The 21,711-nt window shown below is 46.5% G+C and overlaps 1 protein-coding gene across 1 annotated transcript in view; it reads left to right on the top strand.

Moving 5' to 3' along the window:
- The first annotated feature begins 559 nt into the window (after window positions 1–559).
- The window catches only part of MAPK12 (mitogen-activated protein kinase 12), a 79,007-nt gene continuing 57,855 nt past the window's right edge, over window positions 560–21,711 (top strand). Inside the window, exons 1-2 of the mRNA XM_044280253.1 lie at window positions 560–916; window positions 19,471–19,600. Of these exons, the coding sequence (XP_044136188.1) occupies window positions 795–916; window positions 19,471–19,600 (252 nt within the window). The 5' untranslated portion in view covers window positions 560–794. The remainder of the gene's footprint in view (window positions 917–19,470; window positions 19,601–21,711) is intronic.

The following is a 21,711-nucleotide window of genomic DNA, read 5'->3' as shown; positions in this document are numbered from 1 at the left end:
GGAACAGAACAACGCAAGTGTGAAAGAGCCCTTATTTATTTTTTGAACCCCAGACAGCAGGACTTTTCTTCCCTGTTGCGGTTTTAGGTATTGGGTAAAGTATCGCAGCATTTCTAAGCGTACTTGTGTAAATATATCGTTGTTATAGCTGCCCCCCCCCCCCACCCCACTTTTGTCCTGGCCCCCAGTGTGCCCTCCCAAAATTTGAAAGCTAGAGACGCCACTGCCCCCAGCAGTAAAGGTTGCAGACCAGGCTCAGAGGAAGGCCACTGTGCAGGCCTTAGCAAGTCCCTGGTTACACTGGTGGGAGCCATGTTCTTTCCTCCTCAGACCCCATTCAGAATTAGGACTGTGGGATGTTGCACAGGATGTTTCCTTTTCACAGGTGTCACAGGAAACTGCTGAACCCCATCTGTCAGGTAAGGCGTCCACCGACCGTTGTGATCAGAAACGCTGCCCTCTGCAGGCGGAATTGGGCCGCAGTCTGGACGACCACCGACACGCGGCACGGAGAGGGTTACTGCGGGCAGCAGTCACATCAGAGGGAAGGGGAGGGGAGAGCGCCGCGGTGCACGGGTCACGTGACTGGGGACAACAAAGCTGGGCGCTGTGCACAGGGCGCACTTCCCGCACAGGACTGCGGGCAGAGAGGAGGCAGCCCACACCGAGGAGGGGGCGGCCAGTCATTCATGGTGTATGTATGCGGCTGCATGACGCGCGCTCTCTCAGGAGACCAGAGCCGCCACTGAGCTGACAACACACTGCTGCCTGACACCCCAGCCAGCTCGGGAGCCATGTCCCTGCCGCTGCCCAAGAAGGGCTTCTACCGCCAGGAGGTCAACAAGACGATGTGGGAGGTGAAGGAGCGCTACCGGGACCTGCTGCCTGTGGGCTCCGGAGCCTATGGCACTGTGTGGTGAGTGCAGAAGTCACATGGGGCTTCCTGGAAAGTTAGAGGAACTGGGGAGATTGGGGCTGCCTGCACTGTATCTTCTTAAAGGGGAGCTCCATGTTGGGCTGTGTCACTGCTGGGAGCACCACCAAGCACTGGCTTCGGATTGCAGTCAGCATGCATTAAGGCTGATGACATTGTTTTTTCCTTAAGTGCACTTGTGGCTCCATTACCCAGAATCTGACATTAGGATTTCCTCTTGGCTGTCCACCAGTTAGGCTCCTGCGGTGACTGCATAGCGTCTGTTAGGGTGGAGTTGGACTCCTTGTAAATGCAGGTAATGGTGGTTCATTTCCTTGAGCTGAGTCTGCCGGTGCCCGTCACCGTCCTGGTGCACAGGTATCAGATTTCTCAGCCTGGGGGCTGTTTATTTGCTGAACACCTGGTTGCGGGTATAGTTGGTGTTACCATGGTAGTCTGTGTCACCTTTGGCGTTCAGCCGTCAGCTAGTACAAAGTATTGGGAGGTTCTGAAGGTCCGCCAGTACAATGTGTGCCTGTATGTCATAGGGCAGTGATGGCTAACTTCCGGCGGCACTCCAGCTGTGGGGAAACTATCACTCCCAGCATGCTCCTTTCATTTCTATGGAGTTCTGAAAACAACCAAGCAAGTGTGCCTCTTGGGAGTTGTAGTTTACCACCCCTGGAGTGCCGGAGGTAAGCCATCACCGACATAGGTGGATCCTCATTGTGCAATCAGTAATGAGTTCTTGGTTAGATGCATCCTTGACTGCACCCATTACTAGATGTCCGCCCGCTATATCATCATCCGACGCGGGCATAGCTTTCTAAACATGCCATGTAATGCAGCACATGCTGTATGGAAATTATTAGAGAAGAGTCATGTAGGCGGCCCCGGACTCCTGAGAATTATTCAGGTCTGGCCTCACGGACTACAGGCCGGGCCACCCAATACAGAAACTAACCTTGAATTCTGGCAGATGTTGCTCCTGCAAGTGCACTAGGGGCGGAGCTTCACCTGTCAAGCGTGCTTTGCATTCAGCTGCTTCACAAGCATTCCCTTCTCCTTTGAGCGAGTCCTATAACGGCCATCTAGGAGCCGCTACAGCTGTCACTCAGGGGTTCAGTTTCTCAGTCCTGGATAATGAAAAGTTTCAGACACCATGCTCACTACCGTACACGATTTTTGTGGATTGGATATAGGTTTGCTGCCTGAAGTGAAAACTGAAACGTTGCCCCCCCCCCCCCCCCCAATTAAAGCGCTCATTGCCCATGGCCCTTCTGATGCCTCCCTCTTGCCCCTACCTGGTGCTGCCTGAGGCGATTGCCTCACTTGGCCTCCTTGATGGTGCCACCCATGTGCTGCCCCACAGAAAAGATGGAACGTGTCCTATTCTTCTCCATTTTGCGGACAATAATAGGACGTTTCCACAGGAGTTGGAAAAAAGAAATGGCAGCATGCGCCCTGCCGGTATCCATGTCTTGCGGGCTGAAGCAAATGGTCATGTGCATGTATGATTACCCAAATCGGCAAGGGCCTCTGCCTAGCACGGTCTTCAGTTTCCCTCCCTGCATGCAGCCATATTAGGCACACTGATGGCTCGGTCCCCCTGCCGTCACTTGTTGGTACCGGCTGTATTTAAAGGTCCCTTAAGATGAGACGACACAGCAGGTGATTGTTGGGAAGTCAGCGTTCCTTCCCGACAATCCTCAGTAGTGGACACCTTCACATTTACATGCAGCGATCTCCTCCACAGTATGGGAAGGAGCTATCACTATCGTCCCCATGCAGACTCACTGTTTAAATGGCCGCCTGATAATTGCTAACAGGCTTTCCTCCTATGAATGCTTTTTAGCGATTATCTGCCAGGTTCTCGGTCCTTGTAAAGGACCCTTTACAGCTGGTACCCTGCTCTCACTGTCGGGATTGGCATTAAGGGTTCATGCACACAACTATAGCCTGTTTTGCAGTCTGCAAATTGCAGATCCACAAAATACGGATACCGGATAACGGAACAGTACTATCCTTGTCTGTAATACGGGCAAGAATAGGACACGTTCTATATTTTTGAGGGGCCGCAGAATGGATGTTCGGATGTGTCCACTTCTTTTGCAGCTCCATTGAAGTGAAAGGGTCCGCATCCGACCCACAAAAAATGCAGATGCGGAGAAAAATAGGTTTGTGTGCATGAGCCCTAACTCCAACCCTGGCAGTTTAAGAGAAAGGGAGAGGCTGCCACCCGCAAATGTGACTGCAGGATAATGAAGGCTTTCCTTATCTAAGTCCTCATGCACACAGCCTTTGGGCGGCTGTAGCCGTATTGTGGCCTGCAAACGGCGGGTCGGAAATCCACGGCCGCCGGCCTTGTGCTCCCAGCATGGATGCGGACCCATCTACTTAAATGGGTCTGCAATTCCGGAGATGCGGAACGGAGGCACGGAATAGAACACCGGAAGCACTACGGAGTGCTTCCCTGGTGTTTGTTTCCGTGGTTCCACACTGCAAAAAAATATATAACATGTCATTTTCTTTCGTGGTGCGGACATACCACGGACCTATTCAAGTTGAATTGCAGTCCCCGATGCATGGAACGGCCGGACAACAGCCGCGTGCATGAGGCCTAAGGATGGGTGCACATCAAATTTAGGTCTCCGCTTTGAAAAAAAAATATGCAGCACACCACGTTCTTGTATCCTGCACAGTCCGGTAAAAAAAAGTGTAAGTTTTTTTTTTTTTTTTTTTTTTTTTTTTTTTTACAATGGAACTCCATGGCATCAGTTTAGCATGTTTTTGATGTGAACCCACCCTAACAATCGCCCTGATGTTTTTTTTCTCTTGGGCTACTTTCACACTTGCGGCAGTGTGGTCTGGCGAGCAGTTCCGTTGTTGGAACTGCCCGCCGGATCTGCCGATCTGCCACTGACTGAAAGCATTTGTGAGACTGCTCTCGATGCGGATCCGTCTCACAAATGCATTGCAAGGACAGCTCAGTCTCTCCACTTGTCATGCGTACAGATGGATCCGTCTTGTGTCTTTTTTCACATTTTTACCGGACTGCACAGGCCAGAAGGACGGATCCGGCACTCCCCGCATAGGAGATATTTTTTTAATAGTTTGTACTTTTCGGACACAGCTCTATGTAATATGTTTATTTATTTATTCATATATTTTATATGTAAAATTGGGAAAGGGGGGATGTAAATGTAATATTTTAGGATACTTTCACACTAGCGTTTTTCATTTCCGGCATAGAGTTCAGTCACAGGGGCTCAATACCGGAAAAGAACTGATCAGGCATATCCCCACGCATTCTGAATGGAGAGTAATACGTTCAGGATGTCTTTAGTTCAGTCTTTGACTGATCAGGCAAAAGATAAAACCGTAGCATGCTACCGTTTTATCTCCGGCAAAAAAAACTGAAGACTTGCCTGAATGCTGGATTTTTCCCTATAGGAATGTATTAGTGCCAGATCCGGCATTCAAAATACGGAATGCCGGATCCGTCCTTCCGGTCTGCGCATGCGCAGAACGTTAAAAATGTGTAAAAGATACAAAACGGATCCGGATGGCAGTGGATCCGCTGAAGTTATGAAGAGGTGCCGGTCTCTACATAACTTAGGTGGATCCTAAACCGGGCGTAGAAAATGGTAAATAAGACTGGTCTCCCAGGCCGTCCCCTTCCCTATCCACACCACACCTAATTTTTTATTCCTGGCGTGAGCGAGGAGAAGTCGCAGATTGCGGCGCAAAGGACCTCAGCACCACAATCTGCGCCAGAAATACGCCTAAGTTAGGCGTTTTTCTGTTTGATAAATGACCCCCTATGTGTTATGTAGGATGCGCCTGATTTCTGATGAGTCTTGATAAATCTTCCCCATGGTGCCCATTCTGATGAAGGACCATCTATATAGTACATTAATGTACTACTTCAAACAGATTATTGGTGCGGGTGCCAAGAGCCTACAGTATTAAAGTCCCAGACAACACCTTTGCCAAAATATTTCTTTCTGTGCATGAACATACGAGTCACAGATGCATTAGATCAGTGTTTCTCTACATTCCTAATCCAAGTACCCCTACTCAGCTTAGAATGTACTGCATCAAGATGGCGATCAAGAACCTAGGCAGTAGATAAATCCGTTCTCCAGCCCACATGCACTATGGTTTTATTTCACCATATGCTCACTTTCTGATGATGGTGAGAAGAACACACCGCTAGCTTTTATATACTGAAGCAGTTGCCGGAGATATGTCAGAAAATCAACACGTACGTACTAAAATAAGGGACACATGAAACCTTAATTATTAGCGTGCAGTTGCTTTAGTCCTAGAAGACCACCGATCTTTGGTTTTATCACATTTTCTTTCACTATTTGACTAATAAAAGGTCATATGATTGTTATATAGGTGGAAGCTTCCATTCAGTACCTCCCAAAATGTGCGCAATCTACCACTGCTGCAAAGGAGACCGCACTCAGGTAATTTTAAAGAGGAAGCGGCGCTCGCATGAGCTCAATTACCCCTTCAAACTGCTAATCAGTGTGGGTGCAGGGAGTCGAATCACTGCTGATCTGAGATTGATGACCTATATAAGCTCTCTTCTGACCACTGCATATTGGTATGGTGGATGTCGGGTCCTTAAAGATGGCGCCTGTGAGCAAGTGGGTTTTCTACTGTTTTTAACAGCAGACACCCGGAGCTAATGTCTATGATCAGCAATAACACCGCAAACATCTGACCCCTCGGATGCCATGGTTAATTGTGACCACAGCATCAAAAGTGGCATTACCTCGGAGCGCTGCGATCCCAGGGCCCAAATGGCTCCCCCACGTGGAGGGCAAGGGGGCGGTTTGTTTTCTGCAATAGCCTGGGTCTCGGAAGAAACCCATGCTAACACAGCTGAAGTTCTTATGTAGGCCTACAGGTGGCAGGCTCCATAAGTACATAGCGAATCTATTTCTCACCCGTCTCATTGGGGGACACGGGCATTGACCAGGAGGCAGACACAAAGTGTAAGATCCTCCCTTTTCAGCTATATCCCTGTAGGGACCAAGCTAATCTGTTTTAGCTTGGTGTCTGTAGGAGGCAGACCTTCCTACATTGCAGGTCTGCTGATTTACTAATTGTGTGGGTATTTTTTTTGGGGGGGGGGGGGGGGGGGTTTCTAGCGGGAAGCTTCAGGCAGTCCGGGTAAAAACTGCCTGCACTCCCACCCAGGAGATGGGAGACCAGGGGGTCACCCAAACCCCCTGCTTGTTCCCGCTTTCTAGAAGAAAAGGAGGACTAGAGGTCCCTGTAAAAACCTCTGTCTCCTGCCAGCAAGCGCATCACCATGGCCGCCCCAGCGAAAGTCCCCTCTGTTTCTGATGTAGCGTCCCTCACTAATGGGCCGCACACCAAAGGTGGTGATACGGCTGCAGCCAGGGGGGGCAGAAGACTTAGGACAACTGGGCGGAGAAGCGCTATCGGCAGTTCACATTCCAGGCGTAGACAACTGGATCGCAGACTTTCTAAACCGGGAGTGTCTCGATCCCGGCGAATGGGATCTTCACCCGCTGGTCTTTTGAGACATCTGTGACAGGTGGGGTCAGCCGGTGTGGCTCTCATGTCCTCACGCTTCAACAACAAAGTCGAAAAGACTTTGTCGCACAGTACAGGGACCCTGGCATGCGATGCACTGGTGATCCCGTGGAGTCGGTTCACGTTTCCTTACGTGTTCCTGCCTCTTCAGCTCATTCCACGGCTTCTCAGTAAGATCAGGTCCGACGGACTACCTGTCATTATCGTGGCCGCTCAGGGTGTGGCACGCATCCCTAGTCGCACTTCTCACCGACGAACCTTGGCGTCTTCCTCTTCGGGAAGACTTGCTGTCGCAGGGGCTGATCTTCCACCCGAATTTAGGGTCGCTACATTTAACGGCATGGCTGTTGAAGCCGTCGTACTTGAGGCTCGGGGTTTTTCAGATGCAGTGGTCCAGACTATGATTCATGCCAGGAAGCCGTCGTCTTCCAGAATCTACCACCGTATTTGAAGTCCTACTTTAGTTGGTGCGAGTGGAGACAGCTGTCTCCCATTCATTTTTCTTTGCCGCGACTTTTGGCTTTCCTGCAGTCGGGCATGGACTTGGGGCTGGCTCTCAGCTCCCTCAAAGGGCAAGTAGAAAAAACATGGGTGGACAGCACTCCTAAGAAAAAATGTTGCAGGTGCTCGTCTCCAAGGGAGGTGGTAAAAGGCCCCCCCAATATTAACAACTTGTAGATGTCCAGAAAATAAAAAAAATGGAGACAGCACGTCCAAAAAGGTGAGTTTTAATTCCAGATGCCATCTGGAATTAAAACTCACCTTTTTGGACGTGCTGTCTCCATTTTTTTTATTTTTTGGACATCTCAAAGGGCAAGTGTCGGCTCTCTCCATTCTTTTTCAGCAAAATTTAGCTTTGCTTTCGTCGGTTCTGACTTTTCTGCAGGGGGTGGTGCATGCTGCGCCCCTTTTCCATCCTCCGTCGGATCTTAATCTAGTGCCTAACGCTCTCTAATCTTCTCCGTTTGAGCCTTTGCAGCAGGTGTTGCTGCGCTTCCTGTCTTATAAGGTGGCTTTTTTTGGGTGCAATTACTTCTATCTGTAGAGTGTTGGAACTCACGGCTCTGTCATGTTGGTCGCCCTTCCTGATCCTCCATCAGGCTAAGGTGGTCCTTTGCCCTGTGCAGTCCTTCTTGCCGAAGGTGGTGTCGACATTCCATCTAAATGAGATTATTCTTCCTTCATTTTGTCCGGACCCGTCTCCTCCATACTCTGGATCTCGTGCATTCAGTGCGTATCTATCTGTCCCAGATGGCATCTTTCAGGTCGACGGATTCCCTGTTTGTGATTCCAGAGGGGCCGAGATGAGGTCTAGCAGTGTCAAAGACTTCCATTTCCAGATGGATTCATTTGGCTATTGTGGAAACGTACCACGTTAAGGACCGGTCCCCAGTGGGAGCCTCTTGGGTGAGGCATCATGGGGCTTTGGTCCTTCAGGTGTGCAAGACAGCGACCTGGTTTTACAAGTTGCACACCTTTTGCATCTTCTGACGCTTCTTTGGGGCGTAGAGTTTTGCAAACATTGGTTATCTGATTGGCAGGCGGGTTGTAGTTAAGCCCACCCTCAGGGACTGCTCTGGAAGGTCCCATGGTCAATGCCTGTATCCCCCAATGAGACGGATGAGAAAACAACTAGATTTTTGTACTCGCCGTAAAATCAGTTTCTCTTCTGTTCATTGGAAGACACAGCTCCCACCCAGTTTTTTTGTTTCTGGGCCTTTTCGGGCTTGTGTGGTTCTGGTTCGCACATAATGTGATTTGCTTATGTCAGGCTTCTCCTACTACTTTTGCACTAAACTGATTTAGCTTGGTCCCTGCAGGAACGGATATAGCTGAAGAGGGAGGAGCTTACACTTTGTGTACGCCTCCTAGCTGCAACATCTATACCCATGGTCAATGCCTGTGTCCCTCAATAAACGGAAGAGAAACTGATTTTATGGTGAGTACAAAAATCTAGTTTTGCCATACATTGCAATAGTATTGCAATGTAAGGCAGAAGCGATCTGAAGATCGCATGCTCAGGTCCCCAAGGGAGGTTGGATTTTTAAGCTACGTTTAAAGACCCCCCCTAAGGCTACCTTTTACACATGGTTTTTCCACGTGGATTCCTGTGCATAAAAACTGTAACGTAACACAGTACAGCAAAGTGTTTAGACTAATCCCATGTATGCACACTTGGCTTTTTCACTCCCTGTGGAAATTGACCCGCCGTGTGGAATTAGAAATCCACAGCATGTCAATTGTGTGAATTTCACCTTTTTCATTGCAAGGGTGAGACCTATGGCAAAACTGCATCCAATCCACAGCAAAAACCACAAGTATTGCACGTGGTTTTTGGTGGGAAACGCACATAAATATGTGCAGATCTTCTGCATGTTTACCCGGGTGCAGGTAGCCTAAAGCTTTAGTACATGGCTACATCGCAGCTCCTTGGAAGTTTATACAGTTACATAGCTGTAGTTTCCCTCTTCCCCTGTACAGCACTGAACTGATGTCTGGGATTAGAGGAGGTTGCAGCAGCCTTACCACGGATCAGTCTCGTAGCTTTGTGGGCAGGATTCTCTCCTCCTAAACCGTTCTCACGTTTCTGGTACTTTCTAGTTTTTACTGTGTGTATGTGTTATATATCTAAACCCCCCTCTGTATTTCATAGGCACAGTTTTCTAGAAGTTTGTGTTGTGCTTCTAAGCCATGACATATCTTCGCGATATGCCAATTTTCTGTAACATGTGAACCATCCATGGGCCTTATTCACACGTCTATGTCCATGCTAACATCAGTGACAAGATGATCAGTGAGTCATCCTTGATGTCTAAATCTAAAGTGTTCCCTCTGGACAGATAAGGCTAGGTTTACCTGCACACTTCTTTCTGCCTTGGTATAGAAACAGAAATGCATGCAGGCTTATTTTGACCTATTTTATTTTGGCCAGAATCTGCAATGGCAGCTCCTACCAGAACCTCTGCTGCAGAAGTGAACTTGGCCTACAAGGCGCTGCAGAAGTGAACTTGGCCTACAAGGCACTGCTCAGGTGGACAAGGGAGTGAAGTACTGTGGCTAACAGTATGGACAGTGGCCAGAGATTCCAAGTCTCCTTTAGAGGGAAAACATAATCTGGATAGAAAATTAGGATCTGATGCAGGCAACATGGTTCTGGCACATGTCCCAGGGTCTGGCTTGATTTGAGTCCATTCCAGTTAGAAGGGGTGTTGTGGGAGACTGTGAAAGGAGTGGTCTTTGCTGTCTTGGGACTGGACTGTTAAGCTGGCCATGGATGTTAGATGGTCCAGACAAACATTTGATGTGTATGTGGCCTCTCGACTATCCCCAGTGGCAGATGTTGGAGGAGATGAGGTTTGGGTAGTGGTACAGTCCTGATCAAAAGTTTAAGACCACTTGAAAAAGGGCAAAAAATCATATTTAGCCTGGCTGGATCTTAACAAGGTTCCAAGTAGAGCTTCAACATGCAACAAGAAGAAATGGGAGTGAGACAAAAAAAAATTTGAGCATTTCATTTTATGAAAACAACGAATAAACTGAATCAAAAGTTTAGGACCACACCTCCCAAAAAAACTAAACCAGAAATCCAACTTCCAAACATGAACTCAGTAATGAGTAGCTCCGCTGTTATTGTTTATCACTTAAAAAATGTGTTTCGGCATGCTTGATGCATGCGTTTCCATGACGTGAGTGGGAACATTTTCTCCATTTCTCCATTTTTGTAAACTTCCTTTTGCCATCCATCCCCAAAGGTTCTCAATTGGCTTTAGATCAGGGGAACACCCAGGATGGGCCAAAAGAAGGATGGTATTCTCCTGGAAAAAGTCCCTTGTCCTGCGGGCATTGTGTACTGTAGCGTTGTCCTGTTGAAAAACCCAGTCGTTACCACACAGACGAGGGCCCTCAGTCATGAGGAATGCTCTCTGCAACATCTGGACATAGCCAGCGGCCCTTTGATGCCCCTGCACTTCCTGAAGCTCCATTGTTCCACTGAAGGAAAAAGTACCCCAGACCATTATGGCGCCCCCTCCACTGTGGCACGTAGAAAACATCTCGGGTGGGATCTGCTTGTCATGCCAGTAACGTTGGTAACGAGCAGTTCTGTGGCGTTCAAGGAGACGAGGTCTTTGAAGACGTTTTTTTTTTGTTTTTGAAGCCCTTCAGTCTCAGATGCCGTCTGATGGTTATGGGGCTGCAGTCAGCACTAGTAAGGGCCTTTGTTTGGGTCGAGAATCATCCAGTGTCTTGACGGACAGCCGATCCTCCGGCTCAGTGCTGATGAAATTTTTTGGGGTCTTCTTGACTTTTTTGTTCCATAACCCTCATCACCATATAATAAATTCCAAATGACTGTCTTACTGCTTCCCACCTCAGCAGCGATGGCGCGCTGTAAGGGACCCTGCTTATGCAGTTCAACAACCCGACCACGTTCAAAAAGGGAGAGTTTTTTTTGCCTTTGCCATCACAACGTGTGACTACCTGACAGAAAATTACATTGAATCCACATCTTTACACAGATTTGGCCTTTTAAAGGCATGTGGTCCTAAAATTTGGATCAGCTGAAAAACAGCCTGTTTCAGTTTAATCGTTATTTTCAATTGAATGCTCAAAAAATTTGTTGTCTCACACCCATTTCTTCTTGTTGCATGTTGAAGCTCTACTTGGAACCTTGTTAAGATCCAGTCATGCTAAATATGATTTTTTTGCCCTTTTTCAAGTGGTCTTAAACTTTTGATCAGGACTGTATATCACCTGCTGTCTCCTTTTGTTCTCAGGAGATAAGCCAGTGGCAATGTTTTTCTCCTCTTTTCGTTCAGATGTGCATGGAGGGGTCAGGAGAGATGGCCGACTGCCTCCATCTGGCCAGCTTTAAGGCCCTATTAGTAATTAGACTGCCCGATATTCGAGCAGAACGAGTAATGATGAAAGAGGCAACACAATGAACACGTCCATTGGTGCTTGTTTGTATCGACCTATTACACAGGCCAAAGCAAGGTGAATGTAGGAGTGATGGTTACCTCACTTATTCTTCCCTTTCTCAGTTGTATTGATTATCGGCAGTACATCACAGGAAGATCTGCCGCCTGATACTTGTGCATCTCTGTCATGAAAGCTGCAAATCAGCCGAAACAGGAGCGTTTTATGCTTGAAAGTTGGCAAGAGTTTAGGGTTCTAGCTAGTCTTTGGATCTATGCTCACAGTGGACCTCATGCATGAAAACTAGTGCGAGCAAAATGTAGTCGTTACCCATGGCCACCATCCTGGAAAGAAGAACACTTAAATTGTACTGATCACCGGATAACCTGTTTTGTGCGTACCAATGATGACTGGGGGAGATGTATAAAGGAAATATGGCTTGGTTTCCCATAGCAACCAATTAGATTCCACCTTTCATTTTCTAAAGAAGCTCTGAAAAATAAAAAGGTGGAATTAGGTTGGTTGCTATGGGCAACTAAGCCAATTTTCCTTTGCATCAGTTTTGACAAATCTGCCCCTCTTTGTGCATTAGATTTGATGTTGACATGATTTAGTTTTAATATGTAAACTAGAAGTGGTTGTATTAGTCAGATGATCGCATCTGTCCAGGAGTTGGCAACTCTGTCCCAAACAGCTCAAATTATTGGAGGTTCATCATATTGTCATGCCATACTACTCTAGGCCGCTTTCAGACGAGCGGGTGTCACACTCTGGACTCGCAGCACAGCTCCCGTACTGAACTTCCAGCACTGCCGGGGTCGCATAGCATTTTATTGATTTATGATGCTATGTAACCCTTAGGCCCCTTGCAGACGAGCGTGGCCGGATTGGGTCCGGATGCGTCCCGGGTGCATTGCTGCAAACCCGCGCGAGTAGGTACCCAATTGCAGTCAGTTTTGACTGCGATTGCGTTCTGTTGTTCAGTTTTTGCAATGCGTTTTTGCACACGCGTGATAAACTGAATGTGGTACCCAGACCCGAACCTCTTCACTGAAGTTCAGGTATGGGTTCGGTGTTGTGTAGATGTAATTATTTTCCCTTATAACATGGTTGTAAGGGAAGATAATAGCATTCTTTAATACAGAATGCTTAGTACAAGGTCAATTGAGTGTTAAAAAATAATAAAAAAATTAACTCTCCTCAATCAAATTGATCGCGTAGCTGCCAGTCTCCTGGTCTTTCTTCAGGACCTGTCATAGGACCTGTGGTGACGTCACTGAGCTCATCATATGGTCCAATCACAGTGATGTACCATGTGATGTGACGTCACCACAGGTCCTTTAGCCGGCAGCTCATGATTAAAGAAGTAAGAAGAGACCGGCTGCTACGCGATCAAGAGGAGGAGGCGAGTTATCTCTTATTTATTAACCCTCAATTGACCTCCTACTACGCATTCTGTATTAAAGAATGCTATTATTTTCCTTTTATAACCATGTTATAAGGGAAAATAATACAGTGAATAGACTGTCATCTAAGCAACCATGCGTGAAAATCGCACCGCATCCGCACTCGCTTGCGGATGCTTGCAATTTTTCACGCAGCCCCATTCACTTCTATGGGGCCTGCGTTGCATGGAAAACACACAATATAGAGCATGCTGCGATTTTCACGCAATGCACAAGTGATGCGTGAAAATCCCCGCTTATGTGCACAGCCCCATAGAAATGAACGGGTCCGGATTCAGTGCAGGTGCAATGCGTTCGCGTCACGCATTGCACACGCGCGGAAAACTCGCCTGTGTGAAAAGGGCCTTAGAGTTCTGGAATGTATTGGATAACACTGATATAATGCTGTCAGTGTTATCCAATACATTCCAGAACTGTAAGGGTTACATAGCATCATAAATCAATATAATGATATGCAATGCTGGAAGTTCAGGACAGGAGCTGCACTCTGAGTCTGGAGCGTGTCACTCACTTGCCCTAAGGCTACTTTCACACTAGCGGCATGGACCTCTGACAGGCTGTTCTGTCGGGTGAACAGCCTGTCGGATCCGTCCTGCCGCTAGTGACCGTGTGCCCCTGGACTGCTGCTCCGTCCCTGTTAACTATAATGGGGGCGGAGTTCCGGCAGGTGCACGGCGAGAAGCTGCCGGAATAAAATTACGGCATGTCCGACATTTATTCTGGCAGCCTCTCGCCCTGCGCTGCCGTGCCTCCGCGGGGACGGAGGGGCAGTCCGGGGAAACACTGTCACTAGTGCCAGGACAGATCCGACAGGCTGTTAACCCGATGGAACAGCCTGCCGGAGGTCCGTGGCGCTAGTGTGAAAGTACCCTAAATTCTTTATGTAAATGAGGGCTACAGTGCACTAAGTGGTGTGGCCAGCACTGGAAAGTTGAGATGCTCCAAGAGAGCACTGAAGCCTTAATTTGCCTAAAGAATGTATTTTATTTTTCCCTTGAAAGCCACAGCCACTTTTTACAGGGCAAATAAGTGCCTAGCAGCCACGTTGGTAGGATTGATCCTGCTCTTTAAAGGGGTTGTCCAGTTTCTTCCTGAAACTGGACAACCCAGGGAATCAGCCTGCAATAAAAAAGTGATCATTACTTGTGTAAAAGATCCCAGGCCACTGCTTCCATTCTCCTGGCTGGGATCTGTTTACCTGGATGCAGCCTTGAAGATGTGACCTCTGCAGCCAATCACTGGCCTCAGCAGTGCACCGTGTGTTCTCTGGTTTCCTCCTAAAACTGGACAACCCCTTTAAGACTCAAATTAGTCATTCTGCTTTTCCAGTCTGTTGTGATTCAACAGCTTTTTTTTTTTTTTTTTTTTTTTTTTTTGTCAAAACTCCCCATTCTTTGGGGATATTTATCAAACTGGTGTAAAGTAGAACCGGTTTAGTTGCCCATAACAACCAATCAGATTCCACTGTTTATTTTGCAAAGCAGCTGTAAAAAATACTACTTTACACCAATTTGATAAATCCCCCCTTTGTTTACATTCAGCCTGATGTGCATATCCATGGTGTTGGCTTGGTCCCTGAGCTGTGTCTTGGGGACAGCACGGAAGGACAGGAATGTTTGGCACATCTGAAAACAATGGAGTGTGAAGAACTGTACTGCGAACTAGCTGGTCATTTCTGGAGCCATTACTGTGTAAAATATAAGCGATCATGCCTTCTTCTGTATGCTCCTTCTTACCATTCTATCTGCATGCCTTCTCTCTTGTTACCAGGCTGGCACAGCGACGATTGAGAAATACTAGGATGCATATTACGCATGACTTGCAGGTGTTCTGGAAGTAACAGGAGCATATGCGGGACTTACTACCAGATGGCTTGCCTAGCATGAACCTCTCATCTATTCACTGATTGCCTTTTAATGGCAGCCATACTCAGGGCTTATGTTTCTAAATGATATGGAGAAGCAACAGGGATTTCAGAGATGAATCGCATAGTAAAAGGTCACATTGTTGAAAAACAAAACAAAAAATGTCAGTGTAGCCTGGAGTTGGTGCCCCTGCCAAATAATGGCAGGTAGCCTTGGATAATCACCATTGTGCTATGAGGTAGTTTCACTTACATTATTATTTTATGGTGGTCTTGGAAGTAAAGTCAGACATTGCTATATGAAGAGCAGCGTGGCACCTGTCCTGAGTTTTTTTTTTTTTTTTTTTTCCTTGGGCTTTGTTCACACTCGTTAAAGACCTTTCACCGATCTTTGGTTTGGTTCCAATGTACCACTTGGAACCGAAATTGAGTTCGGTAAAAGGTTCTTAACAGTAGAAATTAATTTCACAAAGTAATAACTTCGGCTCATAGGAGCCAATACATTCTAATACTGTACGGGTCGCTCGCTCTGTACAGTATTCTAACGAACAATGTTTTATGCGAATCGACTTCAGGTGTTTCAATCACGCATCATATAGTACATGGCAATACCTTTCCAACAAAGCTAGAACCAGCTCTGTACCTTTATATGGATCTAGAGATTTCAACATTCACTGCTTCAATTGCTGAGCTAGATTATCTTTAGCCTGGCAGCCCATGGGGTGTGTCCTTTTCGCTCCAGCTCTCTCCCTGTAACTGCCACACCTTCTAGCAGAACATATGGTTGGTGGCAGTTAAAGATTTAAGCTGCTCATGTTCGACCAGCATAGTGAAACAGACAAAAAATAATAAGATCAAACAACAAACAGATATATTTTATTGCATAGCTCACTGGCTGCACTACATTTTTAATTACATGAAATTACAAAAATATTTAGATTTCGGTGCTGATCAAAAAATGTTTGCATATATTTCTTGACACAACCCCCTTTAACCAACTGTTCTGCCCAAGAGAAGTGGCAGGTGGGGCGGGGGGCTGCTATAGCTGCTGATGTCTCTGGAATGGTAGCAGCTAGAAGCATGGGCCTGGTCTGGTTTGAAAGCTTATCCAGAGCAAAAGTATTGCCCACGGCGCACGAAGCCAACCATGGTTTAGATGATAGTAGTAAGTTGAGGTCTTTATTGCAGAAATGCCTATAGTATATCTGCAATAAAGACCTCAACTTACTACTATCCTCTGAACCGTGGTTGGTTTCTTGCGCCGTCTAGAAATTCCTTTGCTCTGGATAAGCTTGCATCTTCTTGCGGATTTTGGGCATCTCCAATAAGAAGACCCTCATCCGTGGCTGCAGACCTACCAACCGGGATTCGGGAATAGATCCTGACTAGCTCTTTCTCGAGTTGTGCCTACAGGTAGCACAACCTTTTTAAGGTGAGCCTTGTACTGGAACCAATATTTACCTGTTACATACGGTATTACCCTGTGGTGCGCCTTTTTGTTTAAACAGCACAAACAAAGCCTGTGGTTTGAAAGCTGGCATTTCATACAAGACCAAAGTGACAGCACTAGCCCAAGATAAACAGGAGATATCACTGTTAGAAATCAAATCGGGATTAACCATGGGTAAAACTTGCTTTTACTTTCACTTTCAGCTGCATTTACTGCATCCCTATTTCTATCAGTGATATCTTCCCTGTACTGAACATATTGCTGTCATTCTGGTATTGTCTGAAAACTGTTACCAAACCAGATATATGAGCAGATAAATTAGTTCCAGGCAGCATTCACATCCTCCTGCTAGTCCCTGAGTGCGGGTGTAATCTCTCGACTGCGCCGTGCAGTTTAGTAATTGGCGCATTTGTAGTGCAGGAAGGACGCTCGCCAGCTGCTGACTTCCTTACTGCACTGAATACATCACAGTACTCCCGGAAGAAGACACCAGCTGGCGTAGCTCTGCAGAGTGTGTCTTCTGGGTGTACTGTGATGTATTCAGCGCAGTAAGGAAGTCAGCAGCCTGTGCCCGTTTCAGCTGCGGCGCCACCTTAGAATTTGACACTCCCTACGCTAAGCCTCTAGTGGGCGCTCCAGAATGTGCACTCAGTGTAAGGCTTCTACTCAGTGCTCATATATATTTTAGCGTATGCCCTGTAAGGCCTCATGCACACGACAGTGTTTTTTCACTGTCAGTGATTTGGCTTCAGTGGTCAGTGTCCGATTTTGCTTCAGTTGTGTTTCCTTGTGTCTTCCTTTTTTTTTTTTATTTTGTCTACGGGGGGAAAAAAAGGAAGGTTAATGAAAAGTGTAATTTTTATTGCACCACGGTCTTGTAGGAAAAAAGGGACGCGGACACGAATGACATACCAGTTGTGCATGCGTTTTTTTTTTTTGACAGACCCATTGACTTGAATGGGTCCATCCTCCGTTTTCCACTGACAAGAATAGGACAGGTTATTTTTTTTGACGGACTGGAATCACAGATCACGGACCCGGAGAAAAAAAAACGGAGGACTATCATTTTTTTTTTTCACAGCTCCATAGAAATAAATGGGACCTCCGCTAAACTGTGAAAAATGAAACTGACATGGATGCACACAACGGTTGTGTGCATGAGGCCCTAATGTGTAAGGCTAGTTTCACACTAGCGGCAGGACGGATCCGACAGGCTGTTCACCATGTCGGATCCGTCCTGCGGCTATTTCGCCGTGCCCGCGGACCGCCGCTCCGTCCCCATTGACTACAATGGGGACGGGGGCGGAGCTCCGGCGCAGCACGGCGCTGCACGGAGAAAGGCCGCCGGACTAAAATTACTGCATGTCAGGCTTTTTAGTCCGGCGGCTTTCTCCGTGCAGCGCCGGAGCTCCGCCCGAGCTCCGCCCCCGTCCCCATTGTAGTCAATGGGGACGGAGCGGCGGTCCGCGGGCACGGCGAAATAGCCGCAGGACGGATCCGACATGGTGAACAGCCTGTCGGATCCGTCCTGCCGCAAGTGTGAAAGTAGCCTTAATGGTGAGATCTACTAAGGATAATGTTGCAAAATTGGGTCATAAATTGGAGTTCATGGTCTGAGCTAAATTTGAGCTATTTTTGTGGATTGGCTAAAGGGATGCATTTAAAGGGAACTTGTCGTCAGGGTTACGCTGGCTAAACCATGCGGAGCCTGAATTCCAGACTGGGTCTCTTATGACAGAAAGCTATAGTTTCATCTGAAGCATTAAGGCATTTCAGTTCCTTTCTTGTGGTGGAGGCCCAGGAGTGTGCGCTCCAGGTGCCCTCCTTGTAATATGGTAATATATATTCAGCCTAAGGCCTCGCACGACCGTGGTTTGGGTCCGTAACCGAGTTGCATTTTTTTGCGGGTCAGCTGCGGACCCATTCACTTCAATGGAGCCACAAAAGATGTAGATAGTGCACCGTTGTGCTGTCCACATTTGCAGGTCTATTCCGCGGCCCCACAAAGAAAAAGCTGAACTTGTCCTATTCTTGTCCGTGTCACAGACGAGGATAGAATTGTTCTATTCGTTCCGCATTTTGCACGATTGTGTGCATGAAGCCTAAGGGTACTTTTACACTAGTGGCAGGACGGATCCGACAGGCTGTGGACCGCCGTTCCGTCCCCATTGACTATAATGGGGACGGGGGCGGAGCTCCGGTGCAGCACAGCAGTGCGTGGTGAGAGGCTGCCGGACTAAAAAGTCAGACATGCAGTACTTTTAGTCCGGCGGCCTCTCGCCGTGCTGCGCCGGAGCTCCGCCCTCCCGTCCCCATTACAGTCAATGGGGACCGAGTGGCGGCAGGACCGATCCGACAGGGTGAACAGCCTGTCGGATCCGTCCTGCCGCTAGTGTGAAAGTAACCTTGGGCTGCTTTCGCAAGTTCCGTCTGAACTCTGTATTCCATGTGATGGCCGCATTTCCCAGACCAACTGTGGCTCATAGATCCCTATGATGTGGCTTTGGCTCACATGAACTGCAGTTGGTCCAGGAAATGCGGGCGACACACACAGACCACATATGACCCTGCGAGTGCAATCTATGACTGTGAAGAACATGTCCATTCTTTGACAATAAGGAGGGAAGGGATGCAAGTGAGCTCTTAACAAGCTCTGCTGCTAATGCCACCAGATGTAAGTAAGGCAGCTATCCTAGAAGTCAACGTTCAGCTCTTAAAATAAGCCTTGAGACATGACTTGGATATTAATTTACATCCCTTTATTCCGAGAATTCCAGAGGAGCATGTATGGCCTATAAGTCTTCTCACACCGATTTAAGGTGCTCTCTCCCTAAGGAGAGTTAGTTCCCCCCTGACTATGACAATAAGGAGAGACCTTGCAAAGGATGAGGAATTGAAGCATAAGGTATGTTAGACGTCACAACTTCTTGTATACAGATCTGCATGCTCGGCGTCTTCCCTCTATACTGTGCTTTCCTATGAGCCAGCATTTTCATGTAAAGGATTCTTAAATATTTCTATGCCTTGGAGCCTGTGAGTCCTGCTTCCCTGCCCACACAGTGATTGACAGCGCTCCCTGTATACAAACTCATACAGTCTGAGTGTGGGCGGGTGTTAAACCGGTGCCAGGTTTTAGAAAATTTGCCAAGTACACCATGATGATTGTACTATGATAATAATAAATTGTGCAGAAACGAATGTGCCTAAAGAGTTCAATTTTTGTCAAATGCTTCCAGCGGTTACGTAACCGGATTTGTAATTGCAAGTGTTTATGTTACAGCTCATCCATTGACAATAGGACGGGAACAAAAGTGGCCATCAAGAAGCTTTACCGTCCTTTTCAGTCGGAACTCTTTGCAAAACGAGCATACAGGGAGCTGAGGCTTCTGAAGCACATGCAGCATGAGAATGTAAGTATCTAATTAGCTGCCTTGGCTGTGTATTCATGTGTCATGCAAATTATACACTGACAACAAGTGTGCCAGCAGCATGTAAAGCGACTTATAATGGGAACCTATAGAGATCCTCTAACATGGACACGTGCTCACTGGTATTTGATCCCAAAGCCATGTCCTTATGTAAATATCCGGAAATGGACATACTGTATTTTCGCTTTTTAGAGGAGGAAAACCAGAATAAATCTTTTTCATCAGTCCTCAAATCGGGCCCCTAATCTCTATCAGACATAAAATAAGTAAATTAACGTCTCCTGCTTTGATCAGTGTGCTCTTCCTGGTCTTCTTCGGGACCCCCACTGAACTGTGACCTGACATCGCACAGCGTACTGATGCTATAAGCAGTCAGACCACAGCGCATCGTCCAGAAGATGATCAGTGAAGGGTGAGTACAGCCAGCACTAGCAGTGCTACACTCGCGCCTCCTCCATACTAATGAGCACTCCCATAATGAAAGTGTTCATTAGTATTCACTTTATAAGATGCACTGCTGTTTTCCGTTATAAATGCGTCTTATAAATAAAAAAAATATGCATGTATTTGGGATCATGAGCTCCAAGAGGCAATTGGTCTTCCATTTGAGAGAGATGATGATTTTTTTTTTTATGTTCGAGCAATCAATTGGTTGGTGGCAGCGTCTTCATTCTTGTCCTTCATTTTAAAATGGTAGCCTTAGGCATAGTTCACACGAACGTATGGCTTTTATAGTTTTTTGCGGTCCGTTTTTGAGTTCCGTTATGTTTCCGTTTCCTTTCCGTTTTTCCGTATGCCATGTACAGTATACAGTAATTACATAGAAAAAATTGGACTGGGCATTAAATTTTCAATAGATGGTTTAGAAAAAACTGAACTGATACGGAAGACATACGGATGCATTTCCGTATGTATTCAGTTTTTTTTTTGCGGACTCATTGACTTGAATGGAGCCACAGAACCTGATTTGCGGGCAATAATAGGACATGTTCGATCTTTGAACGGAAATACGGAAACGAAATGCATACGACTACATTCAGTTTTTTTTTTTTTTTTTTTTTGCGGAACCATTGAAATGAATGGTTCCGTATATGGAACACAAAAAAGTCCCGTACACTCGCAAAAAAAGTGTGAACTAGGCCTTACTGTAATTTGTATAGTAGATCAAATGTGTTTAGTATACAATATACTACATATCCCTGCACTAGGGAAGCTGGTAATTTTTGGTGACTTTATTTTTTTTTTTCTGCCCAGTAAATCACAAACTTACAAAACATAGTCCTTGTTGTTACTGGAACTTTTTGAATTCCCACTTTGGCAGCCATGTTTCCTCTGTATTCTTGATGTGCTCCCTCTTGCATCCTGACCCCAAATCACACTGCCCCGAGGATCCAATTCCTGAGATGCCTGGCAACTGCGCTCTGGCGGTATGTTCATTGTTCTGCTAGATATTAGTCCTCTGAAGTGAATATCTATTGCATGGATATTTTAACGATAATTAAAGACCTTGAATCTTCGCATCAGAGTTGACTGATATTTATTTTCTATAAAAAAAACTTTTTAATACATCCAGTCTCCATGGAGACACTGACTCCATGGTATGCATCATAAAAGTAACATTCTGTAGCATCCTGCAACCTTGAAATAGAATACGGCACAAAGAAGCTGAGTTCTGTACAGCAGCACTATTATTTTGTGTGAGGTCTCGTGACAATGACTTACTATTTTTTCCCCAGGCATTATGGTTGTCGTGATCTGTAGAGAAGGGTGATTGCATCCTGCTACTTTGTATCTAAAGTAGCCTAAAGTTAATTAATCTGATCTTCACAATATGCCCTAAAAATAAATGTTGTTCCTCCATACATCTGACTTTTTAGCCATGAGGAAAGGTTAAAGGACTTGTTACATGGTTGCTTATTTTAATGGTTAAGCTACCTTGCCTTTTTTTGTAAAGGTCTTACTTTCACACTAGCGTTTTTCTTTTCCGGCACAGAGTTCCGTCCTAGGGGCTCAAATCCGGAAAAGAACTGATCAGTTTTACCCTAATGCATTCTGAATAGAGAGTAATCCGTTCAGGATGCATCAGGATGTCT

This window comes from Bufo gargarizans, chromosome 2 (genome assembly GCF_014858855.1).
Source record: "Bufo gargarizans isolate SCDJY-AF-19 chromosome 2, ASM1485885v1, whole genome shotgun sequence".
In the NCBI taxonomy this organism is placed as follows: Eukaryota; Metazoa; Chordata; class Amphibia; order Anura; family Bufonidae; genus Bufo; species Bufo gargarizans.
Note: the sequence above shows the minus strand (reverse complement) of the source record. Positions and strands in the feature narration are given on the sequence as shown.